General features: G+C 33.2%; 4 protein-coding genes across 4 annotated transcripts; 2 read left to right on the forward strand and 2 right to left on the reverse strand.

Annotated features, from left to right (window-relative positions):
• Positions 1-268: 268 nt before the first annotated feature.
• On the reverse strand, positions 269-12,637 carry cubi_02799 (uncharacterized protein; the record flags this gene model as incomplete). The annotated part of the gene is made up of 1 exon (XM_029019810.1): positions 269-12,637. One exon carries the CDS (start codon positions 12,635-12,637, stop codon positions 269-271), a length of 12,369 nt encoding a protein of 4,122 aa, XP_028875217.1.
• A 930-nt stretch (positions 12,638-13,567) lies between these two features.
• cubi_02800 (uncharacterized protein) lies at positions 13,568-14,056 on the forward strand (the record flags this gene model as incomplete). Its single annotated transcript, XM_029019811.1, has 1 exon — positions 13,568-14,056. The coding sequence occupies one exon, from the start codon at positions 13,568-13,570 to the stop codon at positions 14,054-14,056; it is 489 nt and encodes a 162-aa protein (XP_028875218.1).
• An 805-nt stretch (positions 14,057-14,861) lies between these two features.
• On the forward strand, positions 14,862-16,622 carry cubi_02801 (uncharacterized protein; the record flags this gene model as incomplete). Its single annotated transcript, XM_029019812.1, has 1 exon — positions 14,862-16,622. One exon carries the CDS (start codon positions 14,862-14,864, stop codon positions 16,620-16,622), a length of 1,761 nt encoding a protein of 586 aa, XP_028875219.1.
• Positions 16,623-16,978: 356 nt separating this feature from the next.
• On the reverse strand, positions 16,979-21,274 carry cubi_02802 (uncharacterized protein; the record flags this gene model as incomplete). Its single annotated transcript, XM_029019813.1, has 1 exon — positions 16,979-21,274. The coding sequence occupies one exon, from the start codon at positions 21,272-21,274 to the stop codon at positions 16,979-16,981; it is 4,296 nt and encodes a 1,431-aa protein (XP_028875220.1).
• Between the last annotated feature and the right edge of the window lie 396 nt (positions 21,275-21,670).

Here is a 21,670-nt window from a genome sequence, read left to right on the forward strand (position 1 = left end):
TCTTTTAAGTTTCCCGCCCTTTCTCATTTCTTTTTTCATTTTACATAATCCAACAAGCATGCTGCATTTGCATGTACGCGCCTAACATATCACAATACTAGTCAAATCACGACTTGAAACGAGGTGTGTTAAATCAAATATTCCCTAGAAATTTAAATATTTTCAAATAAAAATCAACTTAACTAACTAAACAAACTGAATTGTAAGACTGAAAATAGGTATAGTCGAATCTATATAGTTGAGAATATTCCCTTGTCTTGAACTTTATTTACTCGTTGTCAGTGGCCAAAGACGAATTGTCATCTTCGTGATCAGTTAAATCCTCCAATTTAATTCCCTTTCTTATCTCCTCCTGAACTTGGTCATCCGTACCTTCATCTGTCTCAGACCCAAAAAGTTCGGATTCATTGTCCTCTGGGTCAAAGTATCCTTCATGATGATCTGAAAAAAATTCTCCTAAAGAATCTATCAACAATTCCCTTGTTTTGGATGCTTTTGAGGATTTTCTTGCCGATCTGTCCATGCTACTTATGTTATTCAAAACCATAGGGAATGTGAGTCCAGGAACAACCATTATCATATCAGTATCTCCCTTTAATGCAGGCGAAGATGTTGAAGCCTCACAATCTATTGCTGGCCACATGAAAGAAGTACTAATAGTCCCTGGATGTCTGATTCTAGAAAATCTTTGGATTTCAGTCAAAAAAACTTCAAAATGTTTCTTTATATCGGCCTTACTTGGGAATGCATTCGAGTTTCCTTCACCTAATAATTTGTAAGCCAAATTGGTAAACAAAGATAATGAGCTCGGAGACACCAACGAATTACCACGTGAAAAAGAATCTAAAATCGAAATCAGACCCGGTCTTGCTTCCTTCAAAATCCTCGACCATTTTCTTCCATTTATATTTAATGCCTTCTTAATGATTACCGACTCAACATAAGTCTTCCACGCTGTTATAACATACATCATAAAGTTGAACTGTGGAAAAGATATTCCTGAATATTCCATTCTAGGATGAACCCAAGGAAGATCTTCTTCAGAACACACAAAAGGCTTCGAAAATGCCTTCTTAAGGAATTTCTCTCTTTTCACAAAAACTCTCTTGTAATCCGAAAAATACCTTAGACCGGGATCCGAACCCATGCCATCATAGATATACTCATTCACGAAAGACATAAACTCTTGTGCCAGCTTTGGGGTTCTTCTAATACTTTTTAGGTTTTCCAAAACCGATAGTTGAGCATAATACCCAACACTAGAACGTTTTAATGTGCTAAAATAGTAATCCCATTCTAATGGCCAGAAATGTCTCGCAATCTTTATAGATTTCTCCAAAGTAAGCTCATTTTTAATATCCACCTCAGTAAAGAACCTTCTTCCGAGTAACATTATTATTCTTCCTAAGTTTTTAGCCTCCTCACCTTCGTATTCAGGAATCTCCAAATCCAAGATTATAGGCAAGAACAACCTCAGTATTTCAAAAACTCTTTTTGCATCAGAGTAAACACTGTGAGGAGTTCCCTTCAAAGCATCCAACCCAAATAAACGTTTCTCTATAGCATAGAAGGCATCCAACAGTTGATAAGCTTTATAGAATTCAATATTATTAAAATATTTCCAGATTTTAAAAACTGATCCTAGGACATCCTGACCATTGTAAGATGAGAAGAAACGGATACTTTCTTCCAGTGAGATCCCTTTTCTATTACTTCTTTCATCTGGAAGAATTGCACATGAATTTCCATCACCAGAATATGGATAAGTTGTTATATGGACAAAAGAATGAAACATGGCAGCTCTGTTTGCTATAACAATGTTAGTTTTTTTGAACTTGTTGTTTATGCTTTCAATATCTCCATTCTTCAATACAGAAACCTTTAAAAGAGTTGGGAAGACACTATTCATTACTTTTAAGATACCGGAAACACCCATTTGGTCAAAGAATTCATCTAAATTCAATGGATTTTTTGTTGCTAATCTTTTCACGAAGAAGGCAGGAACGTTATATAGTCTATCACTTAAGCTCCAGAAATATCCTTTATTGTAGATTCCTAATATATGTAATAGCTGTGTATTAGTCAAATGATCAGGTTTGTAGGAATCATTTAAAGATTTAGAAAGGCTTGTAATATTAACAAATTTCTGTCTGAACTCACTGTTTATGATTTCTTCAAGATTCTCTAAGTTACCAAATAATATTGAAAGAAGATTTGAATTATAATAACTCAAGTTACTCGCCAAATGAGATCTATTCTTAATTGGATCAATATATTTAATCTCTGAATCCAGCTTAGTATAAGATGCATAAGATATCTCTCCAACTATTTTAAATAAAGATGCCAATATCTCTTTAAGTGCTTCTTGTGTTAAATTCCCAACATCTGATCCTAAATCAATAAGAGAGTTCATTATAGTCCCAGCAAGACAACTAAATCCATTATCAGTTATAAGATCACATCCAGAAAGTCTTAGCAACATATTGGTACTCATAAAGTTAATAGAAGCTGGGATTGAAAGGATAAACTTGTTTCCTGGGTGGTTTATCAGAGAATTGAGAGACTTTAAATAAAAGACTAAAAGATTTATTTGGGGAACAAAAGCTGTTTCAAGTCCCTCAGTTTTGAAATTATTAAAAGCTGAAATAACTAAACCAGTTTGTTGGGAAACAGGTCCAAGATCTGGGATTGTCGAGAAATAGTTTGGTCTTTGTTGAAACTTGTATTCTGAGAAACAATCTGAGATTAATTTTAAATCTGAAACCAGATTTTTGGAGAATAACACAAAGATATGATTAAGGAAAAGATTAAATGTTTCATGTTGTGTAAGCTTGTACCCTGATTTCTGAATGTATATATTTAACTTCCCAAATAAAAACTCATATGTGTTTTCAAAGAAGTATTCATATACACATACTTTAAGAACTGAGATCTTTCTAATAAAATCTGAAGAAATCTTATTTAGATCTTTAGGTAAATTCAAAGCTCCAATGCTCTGAAATAGCTTTCTAGTTGAAAATGATTCTGAAACACCCATAAGCATACGGATTGTAAAAGTCTTATAGTCTAAAGAATTAGAAAGATCAACATAAAATTCACCTTTCTTTTTTACTTCTACTTGGTCATCTTGATCATTGTCTGAATAGTAGTTGAATTCATAAGTATCCAATACGTTAGCAGAAATGAGTTTTAGGACATCTGTGATTGCATCCAGAGTAGCTTTGTCACTTATTAAAGGACCAACTGCTTCATTATAGAAGCTGTCATACCCTCTCAGAACAAAGAAAGCATTGTAATTGTAAAAGAAATCTTGAATTGGATATTCGTCCAATAGACCATAAGAAAGTTGGTAAATGTGTGATATCTCAAAATTGTCTTGATCCAACCTACGGGTAGAAAGGAATGACTCCATAAAGTCGAATATTGAATCTGGATCCAGTCCCAATGAAGGAGCTGAGATAAGATCAGGACGGTCTTTTGCCCATACTGCTATAGCACATTTAGTTATTTCTGGCTGGTTTTCAGAAAAATTGTCCAGGATAATACTTACATCTGGAATACTGATAGTTAAAGCTGATCTTGGAACTGTTGAAAGGTATTCTGTGAGTTTTTGAGTGGCATAATCAAGGATCTGAAAGCGTTTAAAAGAATCTAATCCTTTACCCCAGACCTTATTTTTGATATGACATTTATTTCTTGGTAAGGGATCAGATATTGGTAAACTAAAGAGTAAAAGACCAGCAACACCAGATTCCAGAACCTCAGAAAGATCTTTATAGCCAAATTCAGTCACCATTTTCTCTTCAAAGTTAATATATTCATTGATTATGGGAGGGATTATCCGATCTAAATATATTCCCATTTTAGAAACAAAGTAAGAAATCAAATTAGTGCTAATGATTGATACTTGAGTTAATGGAGCATTAAAAATCTTGATAATGGATTCAAAGTCATTCAAAAACTCAATGATAATTGGATCTCTACTAATAGCTGGTGAGGTGTCCCAAACTCGAATAAACCATTCTCTGAATAACACTGCTCTGTTCAAGACAGAAACTTTTAATCCATTGAGGCTATTCTGATATTGATTTTCGTTTTGAGTATTTTGATCATTCTGGTAGGAGATAATTCCGGATTCAAGAGTTGCAGATCCAAGATCTACTAAGGAATTATATTCAAGAGTTAAATCCAAATTCTGATTTAAAGTATAGATTGATTTAATTTTTCTTCTGAGATAAACATGGCCAGGATCAGTGTTAAGTAGACGATCATCAGAAGCTTCAGATTCTATATATGAATGTTTCACAGTTTCTAATCCAATCAAGAATGGTACCCAAGGACTGAAAAAGCTACCAGTAACGAAGGAGGTTTCCTGAAAGTTAAGGAGGGCCATATTACGATGAGAATTATTGTTAAGAATGTCCTCTATCATAAAAGATGGAGAGAGAGACTGGGACTTGGGAAAATAGTATGGGAAGTTTTTACTTTGGAACTCATTCAAATATGTTACTGGTGTGAAACTATCCAACTTGACATTTTTAGTAGCATCATCAAAAGATTTAATGAAAGGAATAAGAGCCTCAGAGGAAGCAAATACCAATTGTATAGGGATTCCATTAAAGAACGAAGTAACATGATTCTTGAAGTATAAATAGACCTGCTTAAACTTATCCAGAGTAAAATTTCCAAGGGAGAACCTGTCTTTATGTGAAATAAGTGCAAAGACAGCTCCTGCTACTCCTTCTTGATTTGAAATGATGGTTGCTCGGATTACATTCTCAAAACTAAGTAGATAATGATACCTGAAGGAGATATGTAGTTGGGATAATCCAGCTCTAGCAAAAATATGTATTAGGAATAGAATGAAACAATATAAATAGTTGAATTGGATGATTTGGAGATGAACTGTGAGTTGTTTAGCCTTGTTGTGGACTGTAATCATACCTCTTGTATAATCTGAAGTTGTAATTCCATAAAAAGCTTGATAGGTTTCTACTGCAAAGAGATCATCAATGTATATTAAACTGAAGAATTTTTTAAGTTCATCATTACTTAATACTGTTAAAATCATTAATTCTGAAGCAAATTGAGACATTAAGTTAAAATTTTTCGCTGAGAGTGTTTTCATTTGATTAAAGTTGAGATTCAAAGCAGGTTTTTTAAAGTATGTGTAAGCATTGAAAGACTCTAAAAGAGATGAGAAAATCCTTGAGAAAATCTTGGAGAATAAAACTGAAAACTTGTTGATTTCCATAATACTCACTTGAAGTTTATGATCACCAAATCCAAGTACTCTGACAGCATCCAAAACATTAATGCCAAGCATTATAGCATCAGCTACATCTGATACGAAGAAGAACTTGAAGATTTCAGAATCTGGAGGCAATTGCATCTTATTAGATGTTAAAGTAAAGCTTTTGGTTATAATTAAGCTGAGATTTTCCTCTAAAAGTTTTTGTCTTGAATCAGAGAGGGCGAATTTGGGTATGAAAGGATTACAGCTCTCTTCTTCTCTGGAACATCTAACTTCCAGATTGATATTCTTAACTCTGAACAAAGGACTGCCAAACTTGAAGAAAGTTGAGAAAAGAGGATCTGAGAAGAACTGAAGATAATGAATGGAATAACCAACATTAAGAAAGTTCAATTTAAAATTCTCAATAATGAAATCTGCCAAATCCTCAAAACTGGCACCAATTGTTGGGGCTTGGAAAAAGCTACGAATACTGTTTTCTGATTCTAAGTCACTCCATATGTATATAATATAAGTCAAATTTTCTTTTTCCAAATCAAAATGTTCAGCTAGAAATAATGTATTTGGAATTAGTATAGTAGGATAATTACGTGGACTAGCTGCAAAGTACTCGGATATGATTCTGAATAAGTACTGAGCAAGATTGTTCAAGTCAGATATTAAAGTAACTTTGATATATCCTTTTGGAATTGGAATAGGAGGGATTTTGTGTTCAATAGAAAACATAGAGTTGAGCATACCAATATCAAAAGAATAAGCTGATTCCAAATCCTTAGCTCCTGAGAACTCCAAAGCCTTATTTTCAAAATCCAAAAAGGTTTCTATCATGATATATATGTGATTTTTCTTCAATGAGACTCCAGAAATACCAGCAATTAACTTTCCAATGGAACTGAAAATAATTTCTGAGGATGTAAACATGCAGGCATTTTGAAAAGCTTCAGTAAGAATTTCCAATCTTGATAATAGCTCACCTAAGACGAAATCATTGGTGTAGAATGGTATCTTTGGCCAGACAAGAAGCCACCAATGTTGGAATAATACGGCTCTGTTAACACAAGCTATTTTCTTTCCATGTAAAAAGCTTCCTTCAAGATCATAATTATCTTTATACTGATCTTTTTCTACGTCTAGGTAAGAGAAAGTGATAGATGATTGCTCTTTTTTACCAGATTTGAGTTTTCTTTCTTTAAATTTAAATGGTAATTTTTTGTAAAGATCAGAAAGTTTCTCCATCAGGATGTTATTTGAATCAATAAATGCGTTTAAAGGTTCATCTGAGAGGAAATTTTTTGAAATTTGTCTTTTAATTCCTGGGATATTCTCCAGATCACTTTGTATGTTTGAAATAAACAGATTCTCTAACATACTTTTGTACTTAATTCTAGACTGTGACTCTTCCTCCTTTGAAAATAGATAAAAATGAGAACTTGTAAAGTAGTCAGTGAATGCCAAAGACTCGGAATTACTTATTTGTATTTCATCTATATTAAGATCATTCTCTGTAAAGAAAGTCTCTATAGCTGCCAAACAGGTATTTAAATCAGAAAAAATGATTTCATTAGAATCACTTTTGGAGAAACTTGGATTTTGTTTAAGAATGATTTCCCTGATGTTTTGGTTGAAGAAATCCATTAAAAGAGTAAATCTGTTAATCTCATTCTGACTCAAAGGACTTCCTAGCTTGAATGAAATGTTCTTAATGATTGAAAGAAAAACAGATCTGTAATTCACATATTCAAGTTTGTTAACTCCACATACATCTGACCAGATATCCAAATTAGAGTAATAGAACGAATCAAAATTGCCAATTTTGTTTTTATTTTGAGGTTTATCGAGAACTTTAGTAAGGAAATGAGCAAATGTCAGAACAAAGTTACAAATTGGAGTTCTGGATACAAAATTTTGTCCAGAAAGTAAATTTGCTTCGGACCTCTGTGTCAAGAATCTCTGAGCGATTACTGATGGGTGAGAGGAGAGATTTTTTGGAAGTGAAATGTTACTGGAATTAAGAGAAACCTCCAAATCGCTGAAAATAGCTTGATATTTATCAGAGTCAAAATCGATAAATAAAGTGATTCTGTTTATCAACTCGTGTCTCACATTCTCTGGATAAAATCCCTTAGTATAAATGTCTGAAATGGCGTTCTGAAGAATTCCTTCAGCCAGACTTCTGTTATCAGAGTTGTCTAGGAAAGGTCTTAACTGGGATATTATGAAGCTAAAAGATTTAGCCAGAACTGAATAGAACTTATTTTCCAAGGAATAACTCAAATTCTGGTTGGAAAGATCAATGTTAGTTCTAAAAACTTCAAGAAGATTCTGTCCAGTGATAAAAGAGAAGGATATCTGTCTTTGAGTCTCACTGTTAAGACTGACAAAGACTCCAGTTTTAGATGAAGCATAGTTGAGAGCAATTTGGATGAGCTCTGCCATAACCAAGAAGGAGGTAAAGTACTTCTCATCGTTTTGGAAAAAGTGATCTGAGAGATAATTCCACCTGAAATTCAGTATTTTATCATCAAGATTGTTTTGAGTGAAAGTAACTTTTCCAAGAGGAGAACCAAATTCCAGTAAACTATTTTTAAACTCTCTTTCTATATACTGATCATCAATAATTTCTGAGAATGGTATTTTCATTATATAGAAATCTGCAAGATGTGCAGCAGAAGCTCCAATAGACGGAGCGGATATGTAAGGACTCATAGGGCCAAAGATTGATGATATGAGGAAAACCAACTGGTCAAAGTTGCTTGAGAAGTTCATAGCCAAGTTTGTGAGTCTTGGAATTCCTATTGTTGGCATTCTTCTGGGAGAAGATGCAAAATACTCCACCGTGATCCTTTCTAAATAGTCGAGAAAATTGACTTTGGCACTAGCAAGAGAGTTACCTTGCGTTCTATCCAAGTTATCATTTCCTGGAATCTCTAAATTAGGAGTGAAAGAAAAAGCTGTAGGAATATCCAGCAAAGGCACAGTTGCCTTTTTATTGTAGAAACCTTCAATCATTCTCAAATCCCGATAAGCATTTTCTAAGCTGTCAACTGGTAAATTCAAGGTTAAGAAGATAATCTCCTCATCTTTAAGAAAAGAATCAACAATGGCAGTCATGGATTTTAGATCCATAGGGAAAGGATAGGAAGTTGTAAGTTCCAGTAGAGAGCTTGAAATGAGGGAGCTATCCATTGAAAATCCCACTTTAGTAAATATTGGCAAAAGATTTTCGACGCTTTGAAGATCCCTGGAAAGAAGAGGATCAGAACAGTGGAAAGCCATTTTTGGTAAGACAGAGTTCCACCAAAGCCTGAAAGCCTGCATTCTATTGATATTTTGAGTAGAGCAGGAGAACTCTGGATCAAAACCTGGAGGAGGCTGTTCAAGAATTCCAGTTTCCAAGTTAATATTCCCGAGCACTAAAGCTGGAACGAATAACCCAGTAAGACCTTTCTCTGCAATCCTTTCGTCAAAGATAATATTTCCATATTCTCCAAACTTTAAACCCATTTCATTTAATTGTCTCACATTTGTAGTATTTATAAATGGAGTAATTTTCCTATTGGAAAGAATCATTACTGCAGAACTAACCAATTGAGAGGAAACTGATTTAAGTTCAGAAAGCAGAATATAGATATCATTCCTAATTTTCTCAACAACTAACATGGCTGATTCCTCCTTGATCATCTGATTATCCAATTGACTCATAATATTTTTATGTTCCAAACTAAGCCTTTCGATCTCCGACAAGATTTCATTGGATCTATTTGGTGGCTGAACCTCCGGTTCTTTGGTCTCTTCCGGAGAAAAGAAGCCAGGGGAAGTACCTGTGGGAAGAGACCTTAGCCTCCTAAAGTGATAGTTTGATGGATAATGATCTACCCAAGGAATTAAAAAGGCCAGAAGATTGTACCCAAATTTAGTGTTGTGTTGTATATAAGTTTGGAAATCCTGAAGATTAAGCAAAGCAATTGAAAAGATGGAATCATCATTTATATTTTGTCTGTTAGCCCATTCCAATACTCTGATAAAGAAATCTTGGTTATGTGGTTGAGTTACAAACATTCTTGTAAAGTATGCCAAGGTGGTTTCTGAGAAATGAATTATGCTTAAATTATCGATATCTGAATTAACATCATCATCTCTGTCTTTTATAAAACTCCAAATATAGCTTGGAATGTAAAGCTTTCCATTCACAACTCCAATATCAGTGGCAAAACTTCCTTCTAAATCTAGATTTTTTGCAAAGATAAAGTACTTTTCATAAAATGCATAAGCCTCTAATGCATAGCTGAAATCCTCAATTAAATCATTAGATAGAGCCAAATCTGAAATTGTTGGAATTATTGTCTGAATCATGTCTTTGGATAAATCCTCTTGATCTTTAAGAGCTTCAACTAAAGTTCTTATCTCTTCTAAGTTAAATCTGGGAATTTTTCTAAGCTTATAGATAAAGTATTGTTGTAGCCAATAATAGATGAATATTAGCCTGTTTTCTTTAGTTCCCGTTGTTTGTAAAGAGTTGGTCACATAATTTAAAGACAAACTCACTCCATTGGCTAAGTTTCGAAGATAGACTGTTGGATCTAACAAAAGCTCCCATCCATCAATAGATAACACTGCAAAAGTAATTCCACTAGAATAAATGGATTGTAGTATATTCTCCTCAGAAGAGTTTAAATTCAAAACCTGAGGCAAGATTATATTTTCATAGTCTGACCATTCCTTTGCCAAGATTTCTATCATGTTATCTGTAAAGAATGTAGGGCTCAAAGATTTTCTCATCTCAGCCACGTATGAAAGTTTAGAGTTATCCACACAACCTGATAAAATCCTATTTGACTGCTCAGTAGTAATAAAATTAATATTATTTTCATTTGAGTAAACTTTGATTCTGTTATTAATGAAGGCTTGGAATAGGTAAACTCTACTAAGCCTTTCCTGAGTTACTAGTTGTTGAAATATTTCAACCATTAAACCATTTGAAGCAGTTAAATATCTGTCCATAATCTCTGTTACATCAACAGCAGCTTCTATAAAGTATCTTCCTTCAACATACTTAGCAAGAGAATATTCATAAAAGGCCTCTAAAAACTCATCATAAGTAAGTTGGCTGGAATTTGAGTTGTGTTTAAACAGCATTTTCTCTTCATAGTCACAAAATGCTGCTGGTAAAGCTTTAAACTGTTCCTGAGTCAAACTCAATCCTTTTATAACCAAAGAAAGATCAGATGTCTTATCCAGTTTACCCCCTAATGTATTATATAATTTTACAGGGGATATATGAACAAAATTACCATATTTAGTAAGAAGCTCCTCCATAAAAGCTGAAGCAAATATGAACCTATTTTGAACCCAACTAGGCATTGAGTTAAATGTATAGAAGAAATCAGGTTTGTAGGGGTCAGCTGAAGGAATGCCTTTAGCGGGAGAGCTTGGAGTAACCGAATCTAAGAAACTGGGTTTTGAAAACTCTGGAACCATATAAAATACCTCTCTCCTCCTCTTTTTAGAACCCTCCAAAGATGCCAATTTTCTCTTTTCATGTGCCAAAAAGTGAGAAAACAATTTCTCAACTTTAACTGACAAACTGTTTTGGCGTTGTTGTAATGTGGCTTTAATGGCTAAAGGCCAACCAGTCCCAGAATGTCTGGCCTTATACCTTAGAGCTCCACAAAGTTCCTCAAGAGTAATGATCTCGTGAGTAGATCCTGTTTTTATGAGCTTTCTGTTCATTATCTCCATCATTGAGCAAATCCTATTCAGCTTCCAAGCCTTAAGACCATGGCAATCATTAAATCTTACAGAAATTACACGACCCAAATAGTCTAAAGTACCCACCTCTTTCCAAATTCGGAGTGTATCAGACATAGGACCTCCAACCAAAGTAGTTTGTCGCATATCAACAATATCCTTCTCTGGACCAAAAATGTTAATTATCTGCTCCTTACTCATTACATTACTGGAAGATGCTTTACAACCCAATACATCCTTGGCAATATTTGATAACTCTATCATTTGAGATGCATTTAGTGGGGTTGTATAAGTTGCACCAATAACAGCTAACATTATTTCTGTACACTGTTCCTGACTTCTGTCATCCTCAATAAAGTTAAGCATTATATAAATCATCGACATTATTTCGTCCCTAGCCACAGCGATTCCCAATCTCTTCTCAATCTCAGACATTAATACTTCTGCATTCTTTCTATAGATAGGAAGAAGTTTAGATTCATATGAGTTATCCTTAGGATAAACCTCTAGATGGAAGAACTCTGAAATTTCAATTGCAGACATTTGCATTGATTTTGTGTCTGCTCTGTGTTTAGGAAGCTGAAGTAGAAAATCTAAAATATACATTACCTCCTTAATCATCCCAAAGTCATCCGAAATCCTTCCTAGCAAAATATCATTTTGCAAGACAGCTGCAATTATATTCAAAAACTGTGTTCTTGTTCTCATTCCAGAATATAAGTGTAACAATATCCTCAACATTAAACATGATTCTTGTATTGTAACATATTGTCCAAGTACCTCTCTTAACTTTGATGCTAAAGTAAGTGAGAGACCCACAAATTCTGCAGGATGAATCACAATTTCTTTGTTTTCATAAGCTTTCTTGGCTGAATCAAAGAGAGAAGAACATTCGTTACTTTTCCTATATGGCCTAGTTGCTATCTTAGGGAAGTAATTTCCATATTTTGTATTCAAATGCTTAAATGTCTTCCTGGTACTTGGATGCTGCCAAATCGAACTAACACCTGGTAAAAATGACTTATACTCACTCATTGTCAGTTTTGACTTGTCATGCCTCTTTCTACTTCTTTCAGGAGAAGATTCAGTATTTGAAGAACTACTTTTATGTTTGGAAGATCTGGAAGACTTATGTTTAACACGAGCTGAGTCTGTGCCACTACTCTTCTCAGGCTTCTCCATACGAGAGGAAGGAATTTCTTCTTGACTACCTGAGGAAGTGGACCTTTTTGAAGATTTCTTAGATTTAACCCCAGACTTGGTCTTTTTCTTCTTAGAAGTCTTTTTTTCTCCCTCCTCAGCAATTTTTGAAGCACCAGAAACTTTTTTCTTTGACTTTCCCGACTTTTTCTTTCCATGAACATTGGAATCAGATTCGGATAACTCGTCATATCTCATTCCAGGAATAGGGTATCTGGGTAATTTGGCCGTTTCTGGGTGTTTTCTCTTTCTTTCTGCATCTAACCTAGTCATACTGGGAGAAGATGACGACTCAGAAGCTTCAACAATATATCCAACCCCATTTTTTACATTTTTAAACAACTCTCTATTTACATCCAAAAATATTACACTTAATAAAAAAACCACTAAAAATCCCAATTTCTTGCTTCTTAAAGCATTAAAAGGGAGCCACATTTTTTTCTTTTGATTTGACACAAATAGCACATGCATGCATGCAATTTGCCTGAAGTGGCACAATTACTTTTAATTTATATATACCCACTTAAATCCTATTTTCAATTAATCTTACTAACTCTTATAACTGATTATTTTTATATATTATAACAAATATATCTGTTCTATATTCGTATTTTCTTACCACTTAATCAATTCTAAAACTTATTTTCCCCTTGTTTTTTTTACTCTTTATTTTGAATTATTTCACTCTTACATATATACTTACATAAATGTTCTCTATATTCGTACAGATATATATATGTTCTTCCTAACAAGTTAATTCAACTTTTTTTTATTTAGAACAAAAAACAAAACAAATATTCTCCACTATCTAAAAATTAATATCGCGACCTCATAAGATACGCTATTAGTATTTTTACTTATATTAAACTATTTCTTTAGATATCCTATACCGTTATTTCACCCATGTATCCTTGCTTTCATGTGGGGAGACATTCCCGCCCAATAATAATACATGCTAAAACTTTAAGGAAAAAAAATGGTTCTTGAATAAAAATTCGATTTTTTTTTAGAAACACCTATATAAAAAGCTGGGGTAATAATTTCTAGTCTACATTTAGTACCCCCTCTCTTACTTTTAGCAAATCAATCCATGTTTTTATTTTATTAAACCATTCACATTACTTCCAACACAATTTTGCCTTATCTAATTCTATACTAACATCTGCCGGCAATCATAAAATACTGTAGCGCCTATTTTTTGTCAATAAGCGCCACCATTTAGAACTTGAAATTGTGATCTATTATTGATACATCACAGTTGCTAATTAATTAAAGTGGTAGGCACTCACTATTTTCATTTTACATTGTAATTTGAGAACTTTAATTACTAACTATTTTTGAAAAGATCAGTTAATATAGAGAAAGATGAGATTCTACTTCTTTTCTTTTGTGCTTCTATTGTTCTTTGTTGCTACCAATGCACTAAGAGTTAGAGGAGGTAATGAACAATCCGTATTAGAGTCTGGAAACAGTGATTCCGAAGAAACTACTACAACCACAGAAGGAACTGATACTCAAAATCCCACCGAAACTGATGAAACTACCACTACTACCACTGCCGCCCCCTCAAAGGGTGGTAAATTCCCATCACTCAAGGACAGACTCCTTTCGTTCTTTGGTTTTGGATCAGAGAAAAATGGCAAAGGTCAGAACCAGAACCAGAACCAGAGCCAGAACCCAGCTGAGCCTGAAGATAAAGAAGGTTCTGATCCCTCCAATGGAAACCCTCAAGAACCTTCAGATAATGACCAAAATGAAGAGGGGCCAAGTGGGGAAGGCGAAGAAGTTAAAGTTGAGGATTCTGAAGGTAATAAACAAGGTGAGGGAGAAGGAAATCCAGAAAATACGGAGTAAAAATGTCAAAACAAGTTGTTCCACAGACTTAGGAATATTTCAAATTCTATCATTTTGAATTTTTTCCTAATCTGGCTGGTGGTATTTTTCTATCTTATACTCTGATTTGTTTGCAGGGGAATCCCCGATAATTATTGGCTCCACATCTCTTTAATATCTAAAGATGGTGCAATCACTCCAGAACATTTAAATATTTTTATGTTGTTATCGCTTTTTTTATAACTTTTTTAAAGCAAAACAGTTTTTATAGAAATTTGTTTTTAGCAGAGCTTCGGGAGTTTTTATCTCTAGCAAGCTATCATTGTGAATTAATTGTATTTTGTTTTCCCCATTCTATTGGGAAATTCACGGTTAGAACGTTTTTCGGGATTGAAATTTCCTTTTTGTCGGATTTTATTTCAATTTGATTCACCCTAATATGCCTTTTACTTTGCGTTTTTTTTTCCCTTCTGAATATATAAAAAGGTACTGTTCTGAGAAATTTGCCGCCTAAACCCTCAACCTGTAAATTACATGTAAATAATGCATTTGCACTAAAATATTACAACTTTAGTGCTTGTAGTAATAAAGAGAGTGATGGAATTTGGGGATAAATTACTGCTTATAATAGAAATAATAATTATATTAGAATCCAAGTACAAAGTTAATATATTAAAAGAAGGTATGACTCGTGTGAAAAAAAGTGAGGGATTTTTTATTAAATTAAAGATATGGAAAAAAAAAAGATATAGAATGAAAGAGGGATAAAAAGAATTTACTCTTTCTCACTTTAAGAATTTTTGTTATTTTAAATAAAGTTTATACGATGCTGAGATTTTTCTTAAACTTAACAACTATACTCTTATCTTTAAGCTTATTTAATCAAGCTTATGGTATTAGAGTAGAACCAAGAGTAACCGAAACTCTAGATGTTACAGCAAAGGAAAACATTAGCGAGAGTCAAGTATGTGTGTTAAAAACTTTAAAACAGTTGGTATTGTCCAATGGAAGAATCCCACCTAAAATCACCAAAAAAAGAATTAACCAGGCTGTATTACTATGCAAGGAGAAAATAAATACAACTGTATCTTCCACTATAGCTGAAGAAACCATATTCATGACTTTAGGCCAATACGGGCATCTGTCTGAAATAGATACAACCAAAGCTTTAAAATTTATAAATGAAATTCAAAAAGAATCAAAAACTACTGTTGGATCTTATACACGTATGTATAAGTTAAGTCAAAATAGTCATTTCTGTAAATTGTATGAAGATTTCATCTTATCTGCTTATCCAAATGAGTATTTTATTTCATTTCTTCCAGAAGATGGAGAGAGATGTCAAGAGTTACTTAAGAGATTAAAACAAAACTCTTTTTATTCTTACTGGAGTCAAGGAGGAGTCGTGGCAGATCAGGCCCAACCAATTATTGATGATAATGTTTCAAATGATCCAATTAAAACTAGGGAAACCGTTATAAATAATATTTTCCAGAATCCTCAAGTTCAAGAAACTCAAGCTCAAGAAGTACATAAATCTGATAATAAGACTCAACAGACCAATCTAGTAGATGAAAAAAGGTATGAGGAATATATCTCTGCTAGGTCAGAAATTGAAAATATGGAGTTAGAAGTCGATCAAGATTCTGGATGTTGTTCTTCCTGTTCCTGTGGTAAGAAAAAAACTGAGAAAGAAGATAAAAATCTCCAAAAAATGGTGGATAACTCCATGACAGAAGAAGAGTTAGAGCTGATGAGGCTTGAGAAGGAACTAGAAAAACCAAAATCGGCTTGCTGTTCTTGTTGTACTTCTAGCAAGAAAAAGAATAATAATAAGGAACAAAAAGATCAAGAAAATAAAACAAATGAATCTTTGGATGACGTTGTTGGTGTTGATACTAACTTGAGGAAATCAGAAACAGAAGAAAATAAACAAAAGAACTCTCGCTGTTGTTCATGCAGCAGTTCCAGTAAGAAGAATAGTAAGAAACCAAAAGAGGATGATTATAATATAAAGGACGAGGAAACAGACAGGAATGGTGAGCAAAACTTTAGAAACCCGGAGGACTCTGTATCTGAAGAGAAAGAGTCAAAGTCTAAAAGCCTTAAAAAGAATATGGATTTAGAATTATTAGGTTGCTGCTCTTGTTGTTGCTGCAGCAAGAAAGGAAAGGAGAAGGAAAAGGGTGAGGAAGAAAAAAAGAGCAGGAAATTGTCAGAGTTTGAAGAAGAGTCCAATCAAGGTCTTGAGGAACAAGAAGAACCAAACAAGGTCAAGAAGGACAGTAAGAACAAAAAAGACAAAAAAGACAAAAAAAACAAAAAAAACAAAAAAGATAAGAAAGGTAAGGATAAAGACAAGGAAAAAACCGAAGATAGTGAATTAAATGCAAGAATCCTTGCGGGAAATTCCTTGATTGAAGAGGAGTTCGAAAAAGACGAAAATTCAGGCTGTTGTTCAAACTCCAGTAGTAGCAAAAGAAGTAAAAATACCAAAAATGAGCTAAGGGAGTTAGAAGAGTTAGAAATGAAACTAGAGGAGGAGGAAAGGAGGCTAGCACAGCAAAAAATGAGGCAACAGAGTTAGAATTTAATGGGTTTGAGAATATCATGTGGTTAAATAAAATTCATAATATTATTATTCAAAATATTAAAGTTGAGTATTATTATGAAATATTTCAGGATTTTCACAAAAAAAAAACAAGTAGTGGGTTAATGTAAACTTAATACAGGAAAGTAAGAAAATTTAATGGTTTGCATGCATGCAAATTATGCATGCATGCAAATATATATATATAAAATGACTAATTGAGGATGATATGTAATCCTCATTAGCTATAATTGAAAAATATAAAATTTTTCTCTTTCTTGGATTATTAGCGTGCATATTAATTTTAATTATATTAATGTGAAATTGGATGAATATTTATAAGATGATTAAGTCTATGTAAATTTCTTTGAGTTTATTATTTCTGAAATATTGGCTATTATTGGCCATTTAACATCAAATGCAATAGTTTTGTTTCTTTCATATAAAATAGTTGAGTTCCTAGAAAGATCTTCTGATCCTATAATGCTTTCATTAAAATCTTTTTTGAAAAGATGTCCTAAACCTCCTAAAGGTGGCTCTTCAGAGGGATGAGGGATTTGCAAATGGTCATTTACATAGGATATTAGCTCTTGTGCAAGGCTGATAGAAGTCAAATTTTTAAAAAGATGATTTTGCTTATCAAAGAATTGAAGCAACTCTGAAGAAATTATCTCTGAAATGGAAATATATTCACCAGCTGTGCAATTATAGAATTCAAACTTAGAACTTTGAGGTTCAGTCTTAATACACTTAGAGAAGCTAGAATTCGAGTAGATTCTATCTCTCAATTGAATTATGAGGTTTAAGCTTCTTATAAGAGTTGGAAGAGCCTCATTCGAGTTATTTGACTGTTTTATCTTGATGAGCTCCCGAGAAATAAATGAACAAACATGTTTAACAAACCAGTTGGATCGTCTAACTTCTATAGACGAGTTATATTTAACTTTGGAAAGGGTTTCTACAGCATTTTTCAAGGTGGATATTGGATCTAAAGACGGTAAAATCAAATCTTTAATAAGAGTTTGAACATCAGACTTGTCCTTTAGTTGGTCAATAGAACAGATCTTGGAGATGCTTTCACCAATTCCAATAAACTTTGCTCCACTTGTGTTGTAAAGAGTTAAGTTATGTAACTCACCAAGTAGACTAAGAATCTCACTATTTTCACTAGGCTGAATGATGATCTTTTTTAAAGAAAAATTACATATTACTGGTGTTGTATTGTTTTTGATTTCTATTTCAGCACTTGTAACATTGTTTTTAGATTTTACTATAGAAATGTCATAATCTCTCTTTGATCTAAATCTCTCTAAAAACTTCAAAGCTCTATAGGAAATAAGGATCTGGTAAGAATGTGACCTTAAGATGCTCTCAATAATAGACAAAACCAAAGTGGAATATGAAATCCAAATCATAGAAAATACTTCGTTTTGAAAGTTGTTTACTTTTGAAACCATATTTGAAAGACGATTATTAGATGGATTTACCATAAAAAATACATTTTCAGATAAAAGTCCAGTTTGTATGATACTAGAAATTTGTTTTGAAAGATCACTTCTTTTCTCACTTAAAGGTAGAAAATGTAAATATTTGCCAATAATCTTTGGTTTTTGTTCGGAAGGAAAAACTATTTTAGTTTGAATCTTTTTAGTATTCAACTTTGAATGAAAAATGAACATCTTTGGTAGAACTGGGACAATATTAGAGCTATTTAGACCTTGATCTTGATCTATAATAATATTATCCATATTTCTGATCTTAGATTCAAGTTTCCAAAATTCCAAAGCATCTCTCCTGTGTCTTTCTATCATTGAGACTGCTTCCTGATTAAACTTGGAAGTGTATTTCGAAGTTTCATTAACTCCAAAGTATCCAAGTATATCTTGAAAGGCAAAGGTGTCATTACTTAGATTTACAAACGTCATATTAATATTCAAAAAAAGTCTTCCATCCACAATAATCTTGAAAACCCTCTCTTCATTCAAGCTTTCGTCTTTTACCTGTTTGGAACAGAGCCAACCCATAGATTCTTGTGTATCTGAATTTGTGGAACTTTCATTTGAGTAAAGTACACAGGGATCTAAAAATTGGGAAAAGTTATAACTGGAATTCCTGACTTCAGTTGAATTATGATTCTCTAAGGTACGGACTATATAGGAAGAAATTGGGCCATCCCTTGTAATCTTGGAGCTTGAAACATTATCACAATCAATTTCTGAACTGAACTTTGAGCAAAAACTAATGATCCTTTGCAAAGCAGCCAGGCCCATCAAGTCTATCAAGATCTTGTCAAACTCCTGTGAAATAGTATCATTCTGTACTAAACTTTCTGTACCTGAATCTTGTTTTCTGGATAAATTCTTACTTTTCTCATCCCCATTAACCACCTGGTTAACTTCCATCCAATCTAAAACATTCGAAGGGCTTTTGTATTTAGGGTCATCTATAGACCCAAATACAAGCTTACCTTTCTCTTCTGCCTTCAAATTCTTGTTTTTGTTCCCGTTTCTAGACATATTTGATTTAGAGTTAACAACAGATAAGTGGTTAGAACAAGGAAATGAATTGTGTTCGGAAACCTTTTTTGAATTCGAGTTTGTAATTATAACTCCATTACTACTAGTGCCTAAGCTCTTTTTAGTGTTTGAGCCTTCTCCAAATGTCTGGTTTTTAAACAAAGCTGACCACTCTCCCCATTCTGTCTTATTAATCTCTGAAACATTCGGAAGGAATTCTTCAATAGACGAGGAGACATTATTTACAGATATACTTAAAGCTTCAGTTTCTTCAATATGACAAAGTGTCATATTTGAGAGTCTAAAAAGTTCCCCAAGCTCAACCTTAAGGTCTTTATCCTCGGATTCTAGTTGAAATGGGTCTAACTCTGCATGTGAAATTTGAAGATAATGACAAGCTTTTTGTGAAAACAAAATATTTGAAAGCCAAGAACAAGGAAGATGAGACTTTGGAGGAAGTTTTTTCCCATATTTGATATGATAATAAGATATGCAAGGTTTCAATATTTCGTCATTAGTAATTAAGTCAACATATCTATCCCAATTATCTGAGTGTATTTTTAATCTTTTCAATATTGAATCTTTAAGCTTGAAAGAATAATTTCCAAGTTCTGAAATCCTTTCTGGATTACTTCCAGTTATCCAGTCTGAGACCACCTTATTATCAAAAATCAGGCTCTTGGTTCCTCCTCCTAAAAAGAAATCCTGTAATGTAGACAAAGACTGATGAAGAGTATTGGAAATCAAAATGATGTTGCTAAGTAGTCTGGCAGAAAATCCCTCAGCATCTGTTAGATATACAGGGCAAGGATGAGTTCCAATAAGTTTATCAATTGGGACTGGGAAATCAGATTCTTTGAGCTCAACAGCATCCTCCAAATCTATGATTTTAAGATCATTGTATAAATCTATATCAAGTATGTCTTTATATGTGAGGTTATAAACATCACTATTCTCGCTCTTGAATTTTTCTGAAATCTTTACTAAGATATTTCCCTGGTGAAAATCACAATGGATTCTAAAAGATCTAGAAGATTTCCACTTTCCTCTCGAATAATCCTCCAATTCTTCTGGATAGAAAGATGTTCCTCCTCTGTGAAATAAATCCAAAAGATATAATAACCTTCTATAAAGGTTCACTGAGAAAACTATAGTTCTTTCTGTATAGTTATTAATCCAAATGTTGATAGAGTTCTCCAGAAGTTTTGCCTTAGATTCAACATTAATCTTTTCATCTGTTCTTAATGAAGGAAACTTTGAATCATAGATCCTGATACTCTCCTCTAGTATTGCATTCACCCTATTCTTGAGGTACTTTAGAAGATTTGGATAGTCAATCAGCTCGGAAATGATTGAAGAAATAGCAGGTCCTTCTATAAACTCCATTAATAAGACATTCCTGGAAATTAATCTTCTATTTGGCTGTACAAACACACTATATATAGATGGATGAAGCCTAATTTTCGAAGCTCCATAAGTGCTCGAGGCCATTCTTGAATATATTATTAGTTCATGGTTAAAGTGGTAAAGAAAGTCGTTTGTTCTTCCATCCACTTTTGTAACAATCTTTAAAGGAAACTTCTTAGCCTTGTTAGAATGAAGACATCTCACTCTTAGAGATGATCTCTTCCCAAGCTCATATACACATCCCATAAATAGCTCAAATTTCTCCTTAACCTGTTGTTTTTCCTTTTCTATAGGACTTTTCAACATAGCAAAAACAGTAGAAGCTTCTTTACCCTGAGAAGATACAACCACTTCCCCACTTGATAAATCTCTAGGGCATTCAATTATTTCTGAAAATTCATCACAAAAATTCTTGAGTTTTAAAATACTACATTTCTTATAAATTTGGCTTAGATGTTTGTATCTTTTATAGAAAACCATTGGAGCATACCATGTATTTTCTTGAACCTCTGGAACAAAACACGAGTTAACTCGTCTCAACTTGTCCATTGTTACCACCAAATCTTCTTCCTTTATTTGATCTTTCTCTCCAGAAAATCCATAGTTCTGGTTCCCATGAAGACCAAATAACTTTTTGCTCCCCTCAACATAAATAGATCTAGTGATCGGGCCAAATAACAAGCAAAATGAGTACACTGACAGAAATAATCCCTTGTTAATCCTCATTTTGGCTTACTCTGACCTCTTTCACTCTCTTTTTCATTTCAAAAATTACTTTTCTTCTTTGTTTTGTCAATTTTTATGATCCACAAATTTTCCCGCATTTTCCATGCTCTGTGTTCACCGCCATTTAGATATACCTGGGATCTTTGTGCTAATATAATACATAATAAATATATAAGTAAAAATGAGTATATAAATTATATTGTACAAATTTTTTGAAATCTTAAATTAAAAAATAATTGTTTTTTTATATCTTTGGGGAATTTCAGACAGGTACTATGAGTTTCCCTTTTATTTGTCCTTATGTCTCAAGATCACAGATCATGATCACACTTAAAGGCGAAATTTGGGGGTGAAATTAACAAAAAGAAATCGGTACTTAAAACTTATACAGATGTA

This window comes from Cryptosporidium ubiquitum, assembly GCF_001865345.1.
Source record: "Cryptosporidium ubiquitum isolate 39726 chromosome Unknown contig_1, whole genome shotgun sequence".
Lineage (NCBI taxonomy): Eukaryota > Apicomplexa > Conoidasida > Eucoccidiorida > Cryptosporidiidae > Cryptosporidium > Cryptosporidium ubiquitum.